Genomic DNA, 24,660 nt, shown 5'->3' with positions numbered 1-24,660 from the left:
ATGATCCTATATCAAGTAAATCTCCTTAAAGTTAGTTTTGAAAACTAGAAATTAATATAGTCTAAAGTATGTAAGTACACTGGTAGTATTGTTTTTTTCCTTCCTATGTTTCCTAGCACTCAAACACTTTAAACACAGAGAAGTAACTTTTGCTCTGTGTTATGGTGGCCTGGGTCACTGGCTAATGAAGACCTAGACCATTCTTTTATTCTAGACCTATAAACCTATTAGTTATTGGAGAAAAGGGATTTACCTATGTTCCTCAGATGCCCTCTAATTTTCTGCAGAAACTGCTAACCAACCATTTGACACTATCTGGGTGTACTAGACTTAGGGAAATTTGTGTTATCAGCAGCTTCACTGGAGACATCATGTGGCTGGAGGCAAGGGATGATGATAGGAACATCTTTTCCCCTACTTCGTATAATTTTTATTTTCAAGATAAAACTACTTACATTTAAAGCTTTTTAAAATACCAGGCCTTACAGTGCATGTATGAAAGAAAATAACTTGAACTTCACAGTTTCTGGCATGGCTGGAGACATTAAAAGAGCAATGCTTGTTGACTAAAATCACAGTTTTCAACATTCCTGAGACTTACTTCCTCACTAATTCCCTATAAGCAAAACATTTAAGCGTGGTATGACATTAAGAGACCACGTTTTTTTCTTCTGAGGACTACCTTTCATGGAAATGATAAAATGAAAACCAATTGTTTCACAAGGTCCAATAAAACGGTCAAATCCTCCCAACAAATTCACAGACACCATTACCCTTAAACATCCTCCACTTATCAGAGGAAGAAAAAGAAAACTTCCTTAGATCCATTCAAATAGAAAAAGTCTTTACTACATTGAATTTTATAAAATCCCATTGTTAAATACTTCCTCTCAAACTCCTGCCAAATGGGAGGATTACTGCTCAAACAGACAAGGAATATATAACTCCTCCCACTGCCCTGATGAACATCAGGGTTATACTTTGGCACACATACAGATCTATTTTCTACAAAGGATGCAGCTTTTCAGAGACGTGAAGGATCTGGAATGAGAACACCAGCCCTCATCAAGCCACTTCCTCTATTGGAAGGGAGTTTCCCAAATAAGTCCTCTGAAGGAAATACTGAAATGAAGTCACCCATGTTTTGTAAAGTAACAGTAGCTTGATGATGTGATTGTCTGAGAAGTGACACAAGGTACAGCAGTTAGAACAAAAGTTCACTAGGACTTTTAATAAAGCAATTTTTCGATAAATATTTACACAGATGTACACACAGTTATTTGTTCTGCTTCAATGGGACTCATCCAAGTGCTAGTTTTAAAATATAAACAGTGGGAAACTGCTGTAGTAATGACTAGGAAAATGCTGCAATTATTTGCAAGAGTTGAAAACTGTTTCTTTAATAAAAAGTAGGAGGCTGTGTAGGAGAAAAAGGAGTGAAATTCTCTAGCAAGTGAGGCCAGCTGGAATTTAATAATTCACTTTGGCAATCATATTTGTTTAGTCAGCAGGCCAATGTTCCTACTGTGCTGCACAATGCCAGGGACAGTCTTCATCTTAAATGCCCACTGTTAAGAGAGCAAATGTTTCTAGCCAAGCTACATAAATACTATTATTGCAGCAGTCCTTGAATACATACCATTTATTACATATCTCTGAGAAGATCTGTGCAGCACAGAAAAGACTCTTGTTAGTTCAGAGATTAATTTGTCTGCGATGGCATCAGGGTATTTGAAAATGTGTTATTAAGCAATATTTCAGCAGTGGTCTATGTGTCAGCAGATAGTTATGCTCTAGTTATAGAATATAAGATAGTCTCCAAATGATATTTTTAACCATCTCCTTAGTAATATAAACAGACACAAAGACATGGAAACTTCTCATTGTTTTCTCTTTTTATTGCAGTGTTTTAGTCTTCAAGGATATTTTTCTCATCACTGTTCATCGAAATTAATTTCTTCTTCAAAGGTCAGATATAAAAGCGAAGAGATTGTAAGAGCCTATATATATTGCTATAGTTTTAAAGGCAGATAGATGTAACTGATAATTAGAATAACATAATTAGATTAACGTAACATCTACTGTGCAAACAGCTCAAATTTATAAGTAAAAAACTAGCCATCTATGGAAGGTCCATATGGAAATCAGGGATGTAAAGAAATAGAAAGTATATGAAACTGAATTTGTATCTGTACACATCTACTCACACAGATACCTGTTTCCTGTACTTATTCCCTAAATTTAGATCTATACACATCTACTCATATAAATACCTATATCATACAGACACCGGTTTCCTGTGCTTATTCTCTGATTCCCTTGTTTAGACCCTTTAAATAATTTAATTGGTTAAATTAACATTTTTTTTATGTTTAGACCCTTTAATATAATTTAATTGGTTAAATTAACACTTCACCAGGATTTGCCTTTTAGTAATTATGTATGGTATCCCCAAAGCCACAGACCTCTTTTTTTAATTGGCACATATTCAAATAATGCCTAGCAACTATTTTTTTTTTTCCTTTCGTTAATACATGGCAGAAATGTCTGTGGAAAAATCTAAACCTTCTTTCAATGGAGGAGGAGAGAGAATTAGGTATTTGGAGAGAGGGGCATTCTGTGCATAACAAAGCACAGAGTTCCATAACTCCTAGGCAATGAGACTTGTGCAGTTAGTTCCAATCAGGAGTTACTTCCTTTCCACCAAAAAGTGCCTTGATACACTCCCACCCACCACCACTGAAAGGGGCAGATCCCACAGAGCACAGCCCAGGAGAGGTCAGCTTCTTGCACACCAGATACCCAGAGTGCAGCCTGGTGGCACCAGAATGAGGAGGGATTTCTTGGTGGCACATGGGGAGCTGACATTTTTTAGAGTGCACTAGAAGAAAACAATCAACTCAGGGAAATAGTTTTAAAAGATTAAATGTTCAAGTCTGAATTTAGAGCAATAGATTGAGATTTTAAAATCTTCAAACTTATATTACAAGAGCTGACCAGGAAGCTCCAAGAATGACAGATGTGGAACAAAGAAATATCATGAAGGAAGGCAAAAGCCAAATCTCACTCAATGCCCTCAGCCTCAACTGTCTATGAGTTTGGTGAAGTTCTCTACTTGGAAGACAAAAAAGTTATGCTGTTTATAACTTGATAAAAAATAATTTTGTTTTAAAAAAACCTTTTTAGAAAATTAGGAATAGTTCCTATCTAGCATTCCTCATAATACTTGCTGAAGAGGACAGCTGTGATATAGAAAAAGAACATCCCTTTATGGCTACCTTTGTCAAAATAGCTTCTCACTCTGCAGGCCCAGTCTGACCCAAACCTCAGAATCTCCTGGACTAAGAACAACTCAGGCCATTGTGATTTAGAAGTATCTCAGTACTAGTGAAGACACCAGGAAGGCCAGGAGACAATGGCAGCATTAGAAGGCCCTAGTTGAACAGAATATATAATTTCATTTAACAGCTGCTGAAGCTCATTACGCTGGCATGAATGATTCTTTACAACCACAAAAAGAAAGAAAAACAGACAGCAGCCTATTTACAGATGCAGTGAGAGCTGTCCCTTGCTTTCCAGCTTTCAAGGGAAGCAAAACATGTCTGCATAATAACTTTAACCTATAATTCAACGCTATTTAAAAGTGTAGCTTGCCATAAGCTTACAGAGATATTTTTATACAACATTTTCAAAATCTCCACAGTCTCCCAGCAGTTTCTGACTGAATTGCTTCCAGGCTTGCTGTTACCTGCTGAGGGGCCTATCAGGCAGCAATCTAGCCAGCACAGGCAATCTCTGTGGCACATAACCTCCCTACACTCAAACATTTCTCTCCAAACATACTTTGTACTTCTTCCTGTTTTCAACCTGAGGAAAGTACAGCTTAAATGCCTTCCACAACTTTGCTAGCTTAGCGTTCTTTCTTTTGTGATCTTCAGCACCTTTTTCTTTACTTTACCTTCTCTACCACTTACTGAGTAACCCTGAGCAAGTCACTTAGCTTTTCTATACCTTAGTTACCTCGCATGTAAGTTACAAAAGCACCTACCTCACAGAGCTATTGTGAGGATTAAATTATGACTAACACAAGTAAAGCACCTAGAATAGTTCCTGGCACGTAACACACACTCATAAAATGCCATTCAGAATTTCATTATTACTAGCACTACTTAGGATGTCATGCACCATTACTACTGATTTCACACATACATCCTTTATTCCACCTGAAGAAAAACTGCTTAAAGGTAAGTATTGGCATCCAGAGGGAGTAAGGTGCATATTAGTACCCTTCCTTGCCCTCCTCCCTCCTCCTACCCATTCCCAACTCTTCACCCACATCCCAAACACACACACTGAGGAGTACTGCTATGATGGGTCAGGTTTACAGACTTTTTTTTTGGCCAGTGAGCTGAGCTATAGGTTCAAGGACACGTAGATGTGGTCATTATGCCATATGCACAGACTTCACGGGGACGTTCCTCCTCCCAAAAGTAAGCAGGGAAGTATGTTCTGGAAGAGGTCCCAACTTTTACTTCTCTTCCATCTTCTCTTCTTCTTCAACATATGCCATAAAAAGAACTGCCCAATATAGGGCTTTAGTTTACGGGAGCATGAAATAAATAATTCCAGTGTGGCTCATTAGCATTCTATCATGGGATTGGAGCAGACATCCTATTTAGTAATAAGATGTTATTCTGTTTTCTTTTCCTCTCCTTAGCATGTATTTTCTGTGGAACCTTTTCAGAGAGGTGTAGCTGATTTTAGGTAATGCTGGGGCTGTGTTCCACATACCATCATATTTGCACTCTTATGTGCACCACAGGGATATTTGCACCACAGGAATCAACGTTTTTTCAACTTTGCATCTTTCAGCACCTAACATTTACCATTCTTTATACAAACAGGCATTCAATATTTATTGAAGTAAGCAGTTGTTTACCTTTTTATTTAATTAATTATTTATTTATTTTTGAGAGACAGTCTCACTCTCTTGCCCAGGCTGGAGACCTTTTTATTTTTTAAATGTTACTAACATTTTGGTAGGGTGAGTCACACTGATAGAGGTCCTATTATTTAATTAAACTAAATTAAAAATTTAAAGACTATTTCATAATACCAAATACTAGTCTAATGCCTACTAGTAAGTTTCAAACCTGTCACTACGACTGACAAGCCCTTACATACCTGGCCTTTGCTTACCTCTGACTCTGTTTCTCTGATTTTGCACCAGAATACTTCATAATTTTTACTTGATCTGATACTTCTTGTCATTTGCCCTTGCTGTTCCCTCTGCCTGGAATGTTTCTCCCCCAAAATTGCACTGGTGGGCTCCTCCTCATGACTTCTGCCTCAGGACAAAGAAGGAGCCGATAGCATGAAGACAAGGCAATGAGGGAATTCCTCCCCTAAGAAAATAACAAGTAGATTGAGACCTAAAGTATGAATGTACATATGTGTGTATGTGTATGCATGGGTGTATGTGTTTGGGGGCAGAGGTGCATATAGTAAGAGCATTCAATCTATGCAGAGGGAAGAGATGAGGCAAAGCTTTTGAGACATGAAGGAAGAGAACAAGGTCTGAACAACTGAAAGTCAGTGGTCAGTGTGGCTGGAACTTAGAAAGCTGAGAGACAACAGTACATGGGGCATTAATCAGATCACAAAGACCTCTTTAGAAGAAGCTCTACAAGAGGGTAGCACTTACACACTTTAGCCCTAAAGTAATATCTTAAACTAAGATACAGATGAATCATTATTCATAAGAAAAAAAATAGTCCTGCTTTCATTGGTATTCTCTTATTTTTGTCTAATAATTAACAGTGCTAGAAAATCAATAGTGCTAGAAAAGTGTTAGTCATCCTAGGACTTAAAATTTCCTTCAGCAAAAGTGAGCTACCACATCCTAAAATTCAGGGGACGGGACTGCTCTTACAAGCCACTTCAAGCTTGTTTTCTAACTCTAAACATAACCCTAACTTCTCTAGCACTAGTCTTACTGTTGTCTCAAGCGGTAAACTGAATGAAAGTAGTTTTAATTAGCTATTAGCATATCACACATATTCAATAAGAATTACATGTATACCAACAACCTGAATAGATTCTATTGCATACAAAAGAACAGAGAAATTACTTTTCAGTAAATTGCATTTTGATGAACTGAATTTTGCTGTTTAAGTAGTCTTAAAATTTTAGAATTTCTAATAACTCATGATGACTTATTTTTTATCACACAGAGATTTTAGGTCAAACTATAAGAAATCAATAAAATCAAACCAGAAACTAAAGTATAGAAAGGTTAGATAATTATTTCAACGAACATTATTGTTTTTATGTGGATTTTATTAACAGTAGGTGGATTTCCTAATTTCTTACTCAGTATCTGACTATCTAAATTTATTTTAAGCCAAATATAGATTCACTGGGGTACAAGAGTAGGATGAGAATTGGAGAAAGACAACAGAAAGACAACTATAGTTGTCATTTGCCACTGAAAGCACATAAAAAAGAACAAATGTTTGAAAATTAACTTTTCTAGATGGGGATTCCATAAAGATTGTAATTCTAAAGATAATTTCAATCTAACATGATTAAAGAGTAATGAATTTAGCAAAATCACTTATTTGATAGGCACTTAGATCTATTATGCACGAAACATGAACACTCAAAGTTGAATGTTTGAATTTGCAAATTTTACCAGTTCTCGGATTCATTTCTGCATGGCTATGCTCAGTGCAAATAAATCTTCACTTAACTAGGGCAACAATGTTTTTATTGCACTAACATCACACATCTTAAGAATAAATATATTTCTAGTGACTATAGGAATTATGACTGCAAAGGCTACTCTTTTATGGCATTGAGATATTTATTTATATATGTAACTACATGCATTTCTTTAGCTTTTACATAAATTTTCCTTCATTGACAGGTTATTGGTATAAGCATTTGATCTTTTCAACAGTTTACTAAAAAAATACCAAATTCCAAAATTCAGAAATGGTAGTCAGGTTTACAAGGAAACACACTAATAACAACCTGATGATATATTATCATATTGTATAATATTTTGTAATTTCTAATATACTTTCCAATAAATTATTTTGCATCCTGAAATCTCATGTTTTCATTTTTGAAATGAGAGCTGTGGAAAAATTCTCATATTACTAAGAGTTGTGAAGGCACCCGATGGAGCTCCTTCATTAATTTCTCTAACCATTCAGGGCACTGAAGTCTGTGGGGACAGTAAGTTCACATTTAGTGTTTGTGCTAAATGAATCCCCAACCTACTTTGTTTTAATTTGCATCAAAAGCTTCTACCCTGAAAGTACTGCATTATTAAGGTTATATAATAATGAAGTATACAAATTAGAAAAGGCAGATTTAGCATCACTTGCTTGGCAACATTAACTTGCCCACCACATTCACATTGAGATTTTAGAAGAGTACATTAGCAAGAAATACTTCTCTGTGCATTACAATAGAAGTCTATTAAAGACTATTTGATTCATTTACTATTATTTATAATAATAAACACATTCAGAGGATACTTTTTTGTATTTTATTTGTGGGTTTTTTGCCATTAGGAGGTGTAAAAATGAGGAGGAAAAAATAATAAAAACCCTCAATCTCAAATGATTTAACAGCTTAGTTCTGTATTACGTTTGCTGGTGCACACAAACAACTATAGTAAACATTAGCAAATATATCTTCCATATCTATACAGAATACTTTTTCTGATATAGAACCACATGAAGAAAGTCTTCTATATTATTTTAGTGAGACTGTTAAGATAGTTCATTAAGAACCACCTTTAAAATTTCAGTAAGGCATTTCCAAAATTAAACAATTAACTTCCTGTTACTCTTCTGATACAGAAAAAACTTTGGATTACTGTTATTAAGCTACCAAAAATTGATACCAGTCAGGAAAGACTGTTTTCCCCTTGAATGGTAATATTTAACTGAAAGTTTAGTGAAAGAAAACAGAGCAATTCTGACAGGAATCTGGATAGAAAGGGGTTTCTCAGCTCTAGGTACTAATTCTGATGCGGTACTGCATTCAAACGCATTTCCCTTGACCCCACAGTCCTCAGGTCTAGTTTTAGTTATTTTTTAGTAAAGGAAAGCCTTCATACATGTGTAATATTTATAGATAGCATCATTGTAAAATGGAGTACAAGTTCAAATCAGAGTTCAAGGTCAGGAAAAATAAGTATCACTTAAATGAATCACCACTGACACTTTTAGAAGCTTTTAACATCCTTCAGAAATCTCCCTTTCAAGCATGTGCCAATTTTAATTTTGGCAAATCATGAATAAAAACTAAATGTATAATAGTTTTGATGATTACTTAGTGTGGTGCTATTTTTTAAACATTACTAACTTTACAGCAACACTCACATTACATTTAACTAACACACATTTCGACAGTTTTATTTTCAGTAAATGACCTAATACAGTCCATTTTGAGAATTTTATGCTTTAGTTTACAGATATTTTATTATGCTGATGTATGAAATTTTAAAAATTGAGGAAAAAAAACCACGAGAGCAATTAGAAAGGGTTTCTAATTTATGTTAAATATGAGTTTATCTTACCTAAGCATATGCATGGTAACTTTGTCCATAGTGGTAGAAATAGAATACTGTAAACTCCAGAAGTTGTTTTTTTGTAAAATAAAAAACTGCATCCAGATCTTATTTCAATTATAAATAACACAAAGTTGATGTTATTTTATTTATCTTTTTATATTTATTTTGAGACAGTGGTCTCACTCTGTCGTCTAGGCTGGAGACCATCTCAGCTCATCAAAACCTCTGCCTCCCAAGTTCAAGCAATTCTCGAGCCTCAGCCATCCAAGTAGCTGGGATTACAGGCACCTACCACCACGCCCAGCTAATTTTTGTATTTTTAGTGGAGACAGGGTTTTACCATGTTGGCCAGGTTGGTCTCGAACTCCTGACTTCTAGTGATCCACCCGCCTCCCAAAATGCTGAGATTACAGTGGTGAGCCACTGCACCTGGACTCTTGACCTTATTTTAAAATAGTATTTTACATATTACTGTGGAAATGTGGGGCACAAAACATAACAAATACTAGGTATTAATTTCAAAACTACCCAGAATGGCTTATGGAGGTTTGTATTTGTTGATTTAAAAATATTTTTAAATGTTGTAATTTTTACAAATTAAAAAGTTCCCATAACTAATTATTTACATGAAGAAAATGACCAGATACAAGTGGAAAATGGAAAATTTAGAGGGCAGTAAGGTAACAGAGAGATATAAAAACAGGAAGAGAAACTAAAGAAAGTAAAGATCAAAGATTTAGGAAAAGTTTAACCATTTCTCCAAACCTATAGTCACATAGTCATTTACCCAGGAAATACAGTTGGGTGCTCCCAAAAAAACAGCTGAGTTATTTGCTCTAGGTGTTTTCAGTTTACCAATTAAAACAGGCCACATTCTCAGTTCCAGACCCAGGGCCTGGAAAAGGCCCCCCTTTCAGTGGCATTTGATGACCCTCCCATGGCCCAGCAGGACTAATTGAATTTTTCACTTGATAGCTTTATGTATGAGGGAAATTTAAAGACATTTCTAACACATACTTCTCTTCATCTCAGGTATTAGAATAAATGCCTAATATTTCAAATAGTGGTATGATCATACTGTTTTAGTATCACTTCTTTATTATCATCACCAATGGATATTAAACAGGGAAAAGAAAGTCTAACTTTTACATCAATGAAAACATTATACCTTACAAAATACTGTGTTGAGGACAAAAGATGTCACTTTCATACCTTTTTAAAGTGTCTAATTACTATTTAAATGTACACTTAATATTTCTATCTCTATTATAAATGTAAATAATTCTATTTACACAAATGTATACAAAATAAATGTATACAAATGTATACATCTATATAAATGTATCAAATTTATGTAGAAATGTATACATTTGTATAAATGTATCAAAGAGATAGCAAAGTATTCAGTTTTAGTAAACAAGATATTTCTATTTAAGTCCATAATATTAAACAAATCTGCCGTAAGAAAAATATGCATTTACAAAAAAGGCAAATTAGAAATTATGTCCTTGACAGAAATCCACTACAGGATTCTGAACCTTAAAAATGTCTTCATGTATTTAGGATAGAATTTGATGCATTTATTATTTTTAAAGGATATGAGTTATATAAAGCTAAAAGTCCAACCAAATGGAAATGGTATCCACAAATTCCTAAAATACTATTCTAATCATCTGAAACAATAAGTTTTTCAAATAAGAGTCAGTTGAATCAATAGTTGTTTATTTTAGATACTTTATTAAGTTGATATTAAGTTGAGAGCTGCTACTTTATTAAATACTAAGCCTATAAGGAAGTAAAAGGGGTTTAATCCAAGTAATATGAAAGTGAACTAACTCTTCCCCTTACTTTCTTTTTCCCCCAAATAATTTTGATTTCATTAATGGATTTTGTGTGTGTGTGTGTGTGTGTGTGTGTGTGTGTGTGTGTGTGTGAATGGCTCTAAAAACCACCTATTTTGAAACTGCGGAAAGGGAAGGACAAAACAAATCACTTCATAAATTTGTGAAATACTGCCCTACTACACTTTTAAAAAATAATGAAAATACTATAACATTTCCTCACTTCTCTCACGAATACCTTATTTTTGATATTGCAAATTCTATACATACACAGATGTATAGAACTCAATGCCCTGCTGAAGCCTCTAAAAATGTACAGAGACTGGTTTTAAAGTAATTTAATTTATACCATCTTAATTCAAGCTTTGTAAAAATATATCTAAGAGATAGCAAGGTATTTAGTTTTAATAAACAAGATAGTGCTCCTAAAGCAGTCCCCTGAAGTCCGAGGCAGTAGGCAGCTGCAAACATCCGACTGAAAGCCCATCTATGGCTTCACAGCTTCCAGTCGAGGATGTTTACAGTCGCTCACTGTCAACAGCAATATACCTTCTTTAGCTTTCTGTGCGGTTAACCTGAAGAAGTAATCCCAGCTACTGTTTATAAGATGTGCAGAAAACAATTCTCTAAATTACTGAAGGTTCATCCAAACAGCAATACTCTAGAAAATGTTTCAAATTCAAAACCAACAAGAAGGCTCATGGATGTCTATTATTCATCAACCAAGTTTCTAATTTCTATAAAAATGTTGTGATATTCCAAGACAACACACGTAAATGGTTTCGTCCCTTATTGTTAGCCACAAGAAGTAAATAGGCAAGTGGCCAGGTTACTTAATATGACTTCAACATGCAAAAGTGACCAAACACAGAAACTAAATTATCTTAACAGCATAAAGTGTACATTTAATATTAAACACTGCAGTTAAGTGAACTTAGACTACCAGTGAAAATATAAAAGGTCTACTTGGAAAGTTATAAACTCTGACAAAAAAAGAAAAAAAAGAAAAAAAAAAAAAAAAAGACTTACGTGCTGCTTTCATAGATCTCTTTTGCTCAAAAGTCTGCTCCCAGAGAGGACTTGTACAGTCAGCTGATTTTTGAAGGAGTAAGCAACAATCAGGAGAAAAACAGAAAAGAATAACGAGGTATAACACAGGCGTATATCAGTTTGTAGATCAAAGTTTCCCACTGGAAAAACACAGAACCTATCACTCACAACAGTGACGCACATTAACTCCAAATTTGAATGTTTTGAATTCCACTCCCATTCTCTTATGAAAATAAATGAGGAAAACTGAAGGTTAAGCTCTATCAGTCACTACTTTCCTGAAGTAATTCAAAACCATTCTGAGTCTAGTGAAAGATTAAGTTGATACAGAAAAGTGGGTGTGCCTTTCCCTGAGATTTGTTTTTAGATGAAGTTACCATAAGGTTCTTAAATTGCATAAGTCTTAGTAGTTGTGAACTAAACCTGAAACAAAAATAAAATCCACACAAAAAGCATCATGTTTACTGAAACTAACAAATATGAAGAACTCCATAAATTACTTTTTCAAAGCAAAGGTAACTCTATTCCATTAAGGTTAAAAAAGTTAATCTTTGAGTCAGCAGGTGAAAACAAGCTGAATTATGTTGTGGCCCTTTTCTTTATTAACTAAAGACTTTGAACTATTAAAACTTCCTAGGGAACCAGTTTTCTCAATGGGTCAAGTCACATAGGGGAACAAAGCAAACTTTATCAGTGCTGTGCAATTCCACATTCCAGAAATTCTTAGTACTTGGCATTCATATACCACTGCTGACTAGAGCTTGGGTCAATCCACCACTCAGCTGTGGCTACCAACCTTGTGAACTTCTCACCAAGATACCCACTTCTTTTAAGTTAGCCACAACTAGACAGGCAGAGTACTCTTTAATTAAAATAGATAAATACCAAGGCTTACACCCTGGGGAGACATTGTATATCAGTAACTTTTTACAAAAAGAAAATATTTTACTACCATAAATTTTTCTCAAAGTGACAGGTCCCCTACTTGCCTTGGAATCTTATCACTTTCAAATAACTGTAAAGTTAACAGGTAAAACAGTGACAAGTAAATACTAAGCAAACAACCTCAAATAACGAATAATTCCCTGAGGAGACAACAAACTTTAACCTAACTTTAAAACAGCCTTTGCTCAGAACTTCATGAATAAACACCAAAAGTTCTCCAAACAAAATAATTAAAGACCATAAGATCTTAGTTTTAAGAGTTCATAAATAAAAAGGCATTTTATTGTCTAAATGTATATGGGCTCCTCTTTTAGCAAGATAGGAGCTAAGTGAAATCTATGTGACAGCTAAAGCAGATTTGTTCCAATAGGATGCCAAACAATTTTGCCAGTTTAACTGAGACTCAGCATTACTTAAACTATCTGCTCATTTCTTTGGTTACTGAGCAACATAGGTCCCACTTGGATTGGCAATTCTCCTAGTGAGAAGGTGGCAATAGAATGACCAGGATAGCTTTCTCTAATGCCACATACCTGGACTGCCTCTGCCATAGCCATAGGGCAATTCTTATGCAGTTTATGGGGAGGCTGCTGGGTATGTGAATTTTGCAAAAGCTATCAAACGATTTTGCTACACCTTCAGGACAGAGAACCACTGATCTAGAAGTACTGAGCTAAATAAGTTCGTTTAAGACTAAAAATATCTCGCCATGACCTGAGAAATGTGACCAGTAAATCCATTTAAAAATTGTGAATTAAAAACAGATAACGGCAGAATAAGAACTAATTGTGTTCAATACATCAGACCCTGATTTGTCTTATACAACCGTAGGTATGCTTATAAAAAACAATGTACCTACTTTAAAACCATAAGGCCACTCTTTAGTCCTGTTAGACAAGGTCTCTAAAGCCTTCCCACCTTAAATCGCAAATCTGGATGTCTTGTACCCTGGACAGGCTTTATTATCTTCCTCACGTCCATTTTAAGTGCTTTAAGGATTAATTCTTTCTGGTGGAGCGTCTAGGAGCAGCCCAGATAAAGTGTAAAAAATTGCTTTAGCTACCCTGAACCATTCAATCTTGAACCCTTCTCAACTGATTTTATTATCATTTTTATATTTATAAACCTTTATAATATTTTCCCTAAGATATGCATAACTAAAAATAAAATATAGCCATCCAAGCTGTCCCCCTCTATTTATATAACCAATTATCTGGATTTTAGGATATTGGAATTCTTAAACTGAATAGCCCATACTTGAATGGTAAGATTTTTGGCACTTATCAGCAAGTGGCAGAGGTTACCACTTCTCACTCACTCTCAATCTAATCCTATTTAATCTACCTGATCTATCTAATCTATCCATCTATCCATCCATCCTGGGACTCTCCTTTGGCCATGGAAATGCAAAAGTTCATGTAAGTGACCCTGACACCTAGAGAAAAATGCTTCTCTCTCCTCTCCAACCCTTTTCCTCTCATGTCCATCTAACTTTCTCACCCTCTATCCTTGGAGTGTTTGCAGTGGAACTCTAAGAATGAATATGTTCCATGTCAGCACTGGACCCAGGGCCCAGGCTCTACATCCTTCCATCCTCCATCTCTTTGGGGGCTCTTAGTGTCCAGGGTAGCTGCAATAATCATTTTGGCATTCATCTTCTGTCCTCTTCCTTTGGAAAAACACACATAAGGACAAAAAAATCCAAGTGGTCTTTGATTTCTTTCCTAGAAAGCATACATAGAACTGATCTGAAATTGAAGTGACCTAAATGTACAAACAAAATTCTGCCCTTTAAAATTAATCTTTACCTTCTTTGATTCATACTTTTTAACATAGCCCACTCTTTTTAGTCTAATTCAAGGATTTCTAATTCATTATATTTCCTGCTAATGATAATGATAAACCTTCCCTTGAATTTCTTTATAATTAATACAAATACAGACTTACTTACTCCTTGCCTCATGAAAGTGGACGAAGGCTGTAGGAATTTACTGGGAGTGATTTCCTATGGATTGTGCAAATGTGAAAGATTGTTAAGGAATTCAAATTCTAGGAAGCAAAGTATTATCTTGGATAGTATAGAGCTTACAGTTATAAGGAATAAAATCTCTAGAAATGAAGATAGTTTAAATGTTTGCTGATAAAATGCTAATGAAAAATAAATTTAGAATTAAGCAAAAGTGTATGTACTCAAGTTTAAAGCCTTAATTTTAATACAACCTCAACTAGGTATTTGTTCTATGATAAACAATGTCTATACATGATCTCATTTCATCCCTGCCACAGCAAGATATGGCATGTATAATCGTTACCATCACAGATAAGGACAACAGGCTTCGAGAGCTGAAATAACATCCATTACTCACTTTTTTTTAATTGTAAGCTTTTCTAAATCATTTGTGGAGAACTGGAGGGTGTGGGTTTCAATAAATATGAAATAGTTAATCATAGTTCAATGAAAATTGTATTTTCTTTTTAAATTGGGCATAAAAAGTTAATAAATGAAAAATTTCTGAGAATAGAAACAAATATTGAGATCCTTTGGTGATGAAATAATTCATTCAGTGACTTATTCATTCATCCTACATATACTGACTTGCCAAACTCTCCTCTAAGGTAATATTGATTTACTATCTATGCCAGGGTTCCCCTGAAAGGAGTTATCAAAGCTTGTCAAATAGCTTTTATAGTTGTGGCTACCCTACTTTGTTCCTTCTGCACTGGAACGCCCATCTGGCTGGAGCCTCTCCTTCCTACTTTGGCTGGCATTCTTGCAAGGGAGGGGGATTCCAGAGGGTCAGGGCATCCCAGCCCCCAGGCTAATAGGGGACTTTCCACACCACTCCCATCCTGCTCCCTCCCTTCCTTCAGGCAAGTCACTGTCAGCAGTTCCCTGGCACCTCCCTCAGACCACCTGCTGGCTCAGTTCATTCCTCCCCAAGGGCGACTGCTCCAGGAGACTCCTCTCAGGAAGGGCAACCCTAGCCAAGAAACGCCCTTCTATTAAATAGGTCTTATTTCTAAAGGGACATTAGGTAGATTTAAGATGAATTTCACTGTAATAATTACATGGGTAAATTTAGAATTCAAATAGCTTTTTTAAAAAATCAAAGCTGTAAGATTAAATTATCTACACAATAAAAACTGAACACAATTCAGTGTAAAGAGAAATTATTTCAGAGGAACATAATTCTATAATAGAAACTGCATTCTAAAATATACATATTTTGTTTATAAATTTCACTATTAAAATTTCACCATTTCTAATTTAGGTCAACTGTATATAGTTGATATTTCCATCAATATTTTAAGAACTTAAGTGATTTTGGTGACCTTAAAGAAACAATAGGAAGTAATCTGGTACTCATTCATTATTTTATATTTTAGAAAGCATTTCTAAAGCCAAGGTTACTTTAGAGTCTTTTATTAATCATTTTGTGTAAAACAACAATAATCACCACAAAAAAGTTAGATTTCTGACATAGTTGGAAACTAACCCATTCTGAAACTATATAATCATTAGAACAAGTTTACAAAGCTATGCAATGACAAAAAACACGAGATATACCACCAAGGTAAAGAAAAGCCAAGAAAGAAACTGATATAATCACTACCATGTTAAAAATTCATGAATTTTTTCTCTCTACTGTTCTGTATTTTACAAATTTTGTTTAATGTGAACACTTTAATACAAATTGCTTTAGAAACAACTGACCCATTTCAGACATAAGAAATAATGTATTTCAGATCTCAAGAGTAATGTAGACAGTACCAAGATAGTTCTTATGAACAGTTCTCTATCTAGGTAATTGTTGGAAGGAGAGAAGACTCCATACACCTCTTCCCTGAAGGCTATGAGTCTGTCTCAATCACAGTTATATCTACTGGAACACCCCATAATGTGCCTTGTATACAGCAGATGTTCAGTATATACTGGCTAATTTTTAAGATGTTGATGAGAAGATTTTATTTATTTATTTATTTATTTTTTGAGACAGTCTCTGTTGCCAGGATGGAGTGCAGTGGTTCGGGTCACTGCAGTCTCCACCTCCTGGGTTCAAGTGATTCTCCTGCCTCAGCCTCCAGAGTAGCTGGGATTACAGGTGCACACCACCACACCCACCTATTTCGTGTGTGTGTGTGCGTGTGTGTGTGTATATGTGTGTATTTTTAGTAGAAATGGGGTTTCATCATCTTGGCCAGGATGGTCTCAATCTCTTGCCCTCATGATCCACCTGCCTCAGCCTCCCAAAGTGCTGGGATAACAGGCATGCCCACCGCACATGGCTGATGAAAAGATTCTTAAACACACTTTACTTATATATTTATCCAGTATCCTTCTTTTGAAAAACATAAAATCTCACAGCTCTTTAAAAAGTACTGTTTTCCCATTTAAAAAGTGATGGAATTAAGACAACAGTTAATAACTGGTACAGGTTAGAGCCCTAACATGAAGACGTGGTTCCTCACCCATCCTGTGGTCTATGAGAACTGTCCAGAGACCAGCCGATGTTTTTGCCAAGGCGGGAAGATGCATAGCCTCAGACCATTTTGATAGTGACCAGCACAGACAGGTCTCTTAGGCTTGCAGCCTGTTTTCTTTCTGAATGGAAACCAGGATACCCACACCTCACAGACCTCTTCTGAGAAGTGACTGAGGTAATGCACAAGAAAGTATCACACACATATTCGTGATTTTTCCTTATTATGACTCTGATTATGAACACGTTAGTGCTAATTAAACAGAACAGTGTTTACTAATGGAAACAAACTATTAAAATGTTATTTGGGCTTTTAAACTAGCTAAATGATCTCATTTCACCTCACTAGACATCTATTTCCTCAACTGTAATAAGACGCTTAATCAGATTCCCTCTATAATCCTTTCAGCTATAAAATTCTATGACTTAAATTCCTTCATTGGTTGAATTTATGATGTAGAGTGAAAACTGGAGAGAGGGAGGGATGAAGAATATTTTTTTAAGTTAAACATACATGAATCATGAAAACAGGCTTCCCTTACCTAGTGTGATTTTTCCTAATACAAAGAACCACCAATTACCCTGAATTCATTCAACATCACTTCCCACACCCACACATTTTTTAAAATAGCAGGACTACAAAATAGTTTCAGAGTACAGTTACAGACACAGTAGTCAGTAACTGGCTTATGAAGCTTTCCATAGAAGAGCTTTTCTCCAATATTGTTTGGCATGGGAATTGGTTTGCAAGCAGCAAAATAAAAGAGATTCATATACCTTTACCTATGGCAAACAGTGACACAGCATACAGAAAACAGGGTTATGAAATTCCTTACAGCGGGGTGCAGTGGCTCACACCTATAATTCCGGCACTTTAGGAGGCTGAGGAAAGACTGCTTGAGCTCAGAAGTCAGACCCCATCTCTACAGAAATAAAAATAACACTAGCCTGGCATGGTGGCACATGCCTGTAGCCCCAGTTACTCAGGAGGCTGAGGCAGGAGGATCACTTGAACCTGGAAGGTTGAGGCTGCAAAGAGCTCTGTTCATGCCACTGAACTGCGGCTTGAGCAACAGAGATACCCTGGCTCAAAAAAATCTTAAGAGTCCAAGCTTTAAATCAGGTTATCAGATCTTCATGTCACTGCACAAGAGAATGGGCAGCTGATACGGTTTGGCTATGTCCCTACTCAAATCACACCTTGAATTGTAATAATCAACACATGTCAACAGTGGGGCCAGGTAGAGATAACTGAATCACAGGGCAGTTTCCCCCATACTGTTCTCATGGTAGTGAGTAAGTCTCATGAGATCTGATGGTTTTATAAGTAGGAGTTCCCTTGCACAAACTTCTTGCCTGCCACCATGTAGGATGTCCCTTGCTCTTCCGCCATGCTTGTGAGGCCTCTTAAGCCATATGGTACTGTGACTCAATTAATCCTCTTTCCTTTATAAATTGCCCAATAGTGCATATGTCTTTATTAGCAGCATGAGAACAAATATAGCAACTTAACTTGAAACAGCTCTCTGTATCTCAAAAAAAATCAAAGACACTTTTAGTAGATTTTTACTGCAAGTTAATGTTTGATTTAAACTGTTGTAGGCTAATGGAACCTCAGTGGCTCACGTAAAGGTTTTCTAGACTTTCAACAAAATAACTGCAAACTTCTAAAATAAAAATCATACTTCTATTCAAAGAATAGTTATTAAAAAACTCATGTTATGATTGCATTCTACTGTATTCACCTAATTAATACATAGTCACAGCAGGTTTGTGCTAAATTTGAACCGCTAGGGATAACTGATGATGAAAATACAGTATGACTGGCCCTAATTTTATTTGTAGAGTTAAGTGTTAAGAGTAGAGTTTTTTAAAAAAGCTCAGGTCAACCAAACAGGGCAGCCACAGAAGCAACAGCAATGAGCCACCAACTCCTGTTTTGCTTCTCTTGTCTCTAGGGATAAAGAGTCTTGAGAAAGCTTGGGATAGTTTCCATTTGCTTCTAGGCCCAGGTTCCCTTTCTCCCTAACTCTAGAAAACCTTGGTGTGTCAGCAATCTAGGATAAACATATGGGGAGAATGGTGTAAAAAATTAAAATTTCCATGATTATAGGAAAGCAAGAACAAGTGGGGAAAATTGATAAATGAAAAAAAATAAGAAAAAAACTCCTCTTCCTGCTCTCTATCCCCACATGTTTTACTGGTCATTCCTCACATGTTTGAACAGCAGTTATTGCCATACATTGATCAAGAAAAACATCTTTAGTTTACTTTTTTCACAGATAGAAACCTAACCAAACCTGCTAAGATCATATTTTTCTATATGACAAATGCACAACTGTTTAAATAAATTTCTTCAAATCTAGATTTTTACCATCTAGATTAGCTCAATTTTTTTTTTTTTTTTTAGATAGACTCTCACTCTGGACCAGGCTAGAGTGCAGTGGCACAATCTTGGCTCACTGCAACCTCTGCCTCTTGGGTTCAAGCAATTCTCGTGCCTCAACCTCCTGAGTAGCTGTGACTATAGGTGTACGCCACTACAGCCAGTTGTTTAAACTTAGTGTTTTTCATAAAAGCTAATGAATAATCTACCTTTTCTACAGAAAGCAGGATAAAAAGAGAGCTGAAGGTTTACAAATAAGATTGACCATATTCTTTGAATTTTCTGGAAGAGATACAATTTCAATTATTTTGTCCCAATGTAATAACAGAACAGTAGGAAATAGTTTCAGACTGTGATCCAAGAAAACTCATTATAGATGATTTGAGAAGTATCAAAAAAATCCTAAATTCCCAAAAGAATTCTTATTCTGACTTTAGTTTTACATTCTACGGAACAATGCCACACTTCCACTTTACCTAAATTATCTATTAAGAAAAGAGAACTTACATGCAAATGTACTTTATATTAACTTCAAAAAAATGTAATTGATGAAACAAATTACTCTAGAGTTTCTGAAACATTAATTTTTAAAAATCACCACATTGGTTAGGATTCTAAGGTATGCAAGTCTTAGTTATATTCTTATTTTTTCCTTCTTTCTAATGCTACGGTTAAAATTGCCTCTGGTATTTTCTAAATGTGCTCAGAAGTCATAGGGCTCTGACAGTTTTTTAACTAATAAACATAGCAATAGAGTACCTGCAGTTCTGCTAACAATATTGTTTATATTATAAGTCCAATCCACAAAGGCTATAGAGAAAAATATCCAGTATAAACAAACATTACTTAGATACCAGTGGCATCTTAAAACAGCACACCCAAGTCTCAAAATGCAAAAGGGAGAAATTTTCCACTCCCACGATGCCAGGCACAACTCTCTGGTAAAGCACATGTCAGGTAAAAGACAGTGACATTGCCTCTGTTACTGTGAAGCTGGGGAGGAGGTGTGGGTGTGAAGCAAATCAGTAATTCTCTCTCTTCATTTTTCACTTTTTCCCCTCAATATGTCTCTTCTTTTCAACAATGTCTCTCCTTTTTCCATATTTCTTACTTTTAGCTGCTCTCCCATCTTCTTTCATCCCCGATTCCAACAACAAGATAGCTTTGTCTTTTAATTCTGTTGTTTAACATCAATCTCTAAATTTTATACAACATACATTCATAAACACTACTGGATAATATTTTCAAAAGAATATACAAAGGACAAAGTCGGGGATGAAGTGGGATGGGGTTAAAGCAAAGAAAAAAATTATCCACTGTTACTTGCAATGCCTAACCTTCTAGCTGAGAGAGAAGTTAAACACTCCAAAAAAGCAGCAGTCAGCAAAGAAATGCTAGGAAAATGTAAGACATAAAGGTTCATGTAGCCCTATGAGAATCACATGAGCTAGTATAGCCACCTCACCAGGCTGAACAGGCAGCTGAAACCTGAGGAGACCTCCTCTTTCTAAGTTTGCCCTTTACTTCTAGAGCCCAGAGGCTTAAAATTGAGGAATGAGGACATGTTGCTCTTTAAGACTAGGCCCAGCTGAGTCCCTGATCTTTTCCAAGAAGACACATCTTCCCAAACTCTTGCACATACGCACATACTTCTGTTGCTTCATAGCATTAATAAATTTTCCACTCTGCCTACACTTATCACTCTCCCCTTCTTAAGGCCTTACCATTAAATAAAATTTTGTATCTTTTCTCAATTGCAAAATGAAGATAATTATAATTATGGAGTTAAGAGGATTAAATGTTCTAGTATTTATAAACTGTTTAAGACATGAAACATGTATCAGTGTTTGGGACATTAAAGTATTTGTTCAAATAAAATAGAAATAAAGCAAACCATCTGTGAATACATATATCCAAATCCAAACAACAAGTTTTTCACAATGGCAAAACAGACTTCAAATAGAAAAGAACACCGAATGTATTGAATTTGTCACTGTATCATCAATGCTACAGAATTACTAAGGACTGAGAAAGATTTCCTAAGAAACCAGGCTTTATCTTAAACTTCCATGCTTAGTCAACCTTGGTCCTGAAACACTAATTATTAAGGAAGAAATACATTTATTTATTTTCTGAAACCACATTTTATAAAGTGCAAGTATGAGAGTCTACCCTTAGTATGGAACATCCTGTATCTGACTATTCAGCATTGCAGTCATTTGCATTCTTTAGGTATTATTTATATAATATTATTTAAGACATTTCACTGTATATTCTAAAAAAAGAGTTTGAAGTGAAATGTTTAAGAGAAACAAGCTTACTTTCATTTCAAGTCAGGACTACAATAAAATGAGAAGAACGGCTAAGATGAAAACAGAAAAATAAAAAAGGGACAATACTGAAAGAGATGATGATGATAAGAATATAATGCCAGCTTCGTGACAAAAATCTACCATGCTTATAATGTGTGACTAAGTAAATGATAAATGGCATCAAAATTTATCACAAACAGAGATCAGAGTGATCTTGAATATGGACCTACCTATCTGGGAAGTATAAAATTACCTCATGAAAGTGAAAACTCTTCTTTAAACTTCAATTTCCCTATTTTAAAACTGATTTTAAAGTACAAATGTTCTAAAAATATGTTTGGAGTCTCAAGATAAATTACCAAAAGTTAACAATTGTGTGTGTGTGTGTGTGTGTGTGTATGTGTGTGTGTTTCTTCTATTAGAATTTAGCAACAAGTTTAACTATTTTTTTCCTGGTCATTGAAATATAAACTGAAAAAATTTTCAATTGAAATGTCAACTTAAATAAACCTGTAAGACAGCTAACCATATTAAAAATTACTTCCCAAAGACTGATTTCACAAATTTAAGACCTAGAAAATTTTAAACATGTAAATACCTGTTCTCTCAGTTACAGTAATAAAATGTTAAGATTTTTAAAATATATTTGACTTTTTAAAAATATTGTATTTACAACAAAATTCTATTCATAGCAATTCAAGGAATATACTTAGAGTTTTTATGAAAAATAGATAATTAAATCCTTATTTAATAGGAAGTATCTGCACTGATATTTTTAATCCACACAAATGGAATTTAAAAATTTGCAAAAGTTTCTTTTAAAGATGTACAGTTTTGAAGTGTTAAGCTTTTCTAAATTTTAGCATTGTAATTTAAAAAGTTCTAACTTCTGCAGGAAGGAGAGTACACTTCATTTAGCCAAGAAATTTCCATTACTTCTAGATTAAGAAGCCACACCCCATACAACTACTGACAGGAAAACATTTTAATTCAAACCTCTAACACTACCCAGCCTGAAGCAAAGTTAAAAAAAAAAAAAAAGAACACAAAAATACAAGCACAGCTCACATTTTCAAAGAAAGGAAACTCTCACTAAATAAGTAGCAATTATGCTGAAGAATTTATATGCTAAAGCACGAATGAATATAAAAACACCAGAGCAGTCAACCATAGCTTTAGCACTTTGAGTATGATTAACAGAATGAACTTTCAAAGGTCAATTAAATGTCAACACACTTTAAAGAGATATTCTTAAGTCTGGTCAATGTGTAATAGCACCTCTTAATTCAGGGGTATCCTTCTGAGTTTAAGCATAATGTGCATAAGATAAATGTACATATATATGCAGAATTATAACACGTCTCCATCCAGATTACTACAGAAACTCATATAGCATCTACTCTAGAGTTTTGACTATGTTAATATTCCCCAAATTATGAAATGATTAAAAGAAAACATAAATATATTCTTATATAGCACTATCCATGAAGATGAAATGTTTATGACTAAGGTATATTAAGAAGTTGATCCTATTTATTCAACAATACAAAATCATTCCCAAGGATAATGTTATATTGTCCACAATACATATTACCCAGATACATAACTCATCCCCTACTAATGTTCTCTGAATTATTGTGGTTAAAGAGTTTGAAGAAAAGAAATATGGCATTTAAAAATTGCCAAGTTTAGCATCAGAAATTTCTGTGATAGTACAAAACAAGTCCTAAAGGCACTGAGTGCCCATCACTGACATTTCCATCCAAGAACTCAGTAAGATCTTCAATCCCATCCCACGTGAACTAGGCCAAATTGTCCAAGAACCTCACAATGAGTAGAAACCACCAAGATTATCTGGCCCAATCCTTTCCACTTAACTGATCAGTAAATATAGATCCAGAGAGGTAAAGCAACCTGGTTTGGCTCACACAGCTCCTTAACAGATGTCTTAAAGCTCAGTCCAGTGCTTTCTTCTCTACACAAAATCCATCATATACTTTTTTTTTTTTTTTCCATTAGGACTTTAAGACCAAGATATAATTGACCAAAAAAGGGTGGCTACCATCAGAATTCAGAGAAAGCTGGGAAGAAGCTAATGATCTGGGAAGGCTCCAAGGAGAAGCTAGAAATTGAGGAATGAGTAGAATCTAGGTGGTTTGAGAGGAGACATCATTAATGAGGGAAATATGGGCTAATGCATAGTGGTGAGCCTGCCATGTTCCTGGACTATGGAGACAATGTTTACAGGAAAATCAGGTTTTTAAGGCTACCTTATAAGGCAGGCAGAAAAGGTCAACCTGATGAGGGAACAAACAGAAAGTGATTAGGGGACTTTTATTTTAGAAACCTGATGTGATAAACTCAGAGAATAGTCTAGCAAAAGTTGTGAAAGAATAGAGATGGGAAGACAGAAAGACTTGAGTTGCTTCATAGGGGTCGGTTTAATAATATTAACACCTTATAGGGCTTTTGTGAGGAACAAGTGAACTGATAGGAGAGAAAGAACTCGACAAGAATAAATGCCCTAGAAAGTAAAGTTATATTAAAAGTCTGTGGGTAGGAGCCTCTCTGACCAGATCTCTGTGTTTTGATGACATACACTTCTCTATAAAAGCAAATTTGGAGATGAACTGTGGATCTATTCCTATAAGATCATACAATCTCTTTGCTTTAATATTTCTAAAAGCTAGTTCCCAAGGGGGAGAGACAGCTGCCATCCTTAAGCCCCTCCAAGGCAATAGATCAGTAATGCTAAAATTCAAAACTAGGATTCTGTCTTTGAGGCAGACCCATAATCAGTGTTTCTCAAAGTGAGTCAAGAAAGTATATAATTAAGTGCTAAAGGAGGAGAGTAGAAGAGACAGCACCTGGGCCAAGGAGGTACATGATGAAAGTTATTAGCTGGCACCGTAGCACTGCAGTCCACATCCTTTCCTACCTTTTCCCTCTGCTCAACAACTACTTAGCAATGTGACCTTCCATTGTGTCCACAGCTACTTATCTTCTCCTGTGTTGTCTTCCTCTCTTTTCCTTCTTCTACAGCAACTCTCCAGGG

General features: G+C 35.3%; 1 protein-coding gene across 2 annotated transcripts in view; it reads right to left on the bottom strand.

Moving 5' to 3' along the window:
* Positions 1–24,660, bottom strand: part of LOC120363252 (putative uncharacterized protein encoded by LINC00472) — a 35,086-nt gene that overhangs the window by 6,183 nt on the left and 4,243 nt on the right. The window contains exon 2 of one of the 2 annotated variants that reach the window (XM_074398104.1): positions 1–24,660. This exon is cut by the window's left edge and continues 6,183 nt beyond it. In XM_074398104.1, the coding sequence (XP_074254205.1) occupies positions 24,568–24,660 (93 nt within the window). In that variant the 3' untranslated portion in view covers positions 1–24,567. The other variant, XM_074398105.1, reaches the window with a different exon arrangement.

This window comes from Saimiri boliviensis, chromosome 4 (genome assembly GCF_048565385.1).
Source record: "Saimiri boliviensis isolate mSaiBol1 chromosome 4, mSaiBol1.pri, whole genome shotgun sequence".
NCBI classification, from domain to species: domain Eukaryota; kingdom Metazoa; phylum Chordata; class Mammalia; order Primates; family Cebidae; genus Saimiri; species Saimiri boliviensis.
The sequence above is the reverse complement of the archived record's forward strand: the minus strand, read 5'-3'. Positions and strand labels throughout refer to the sequence as shown.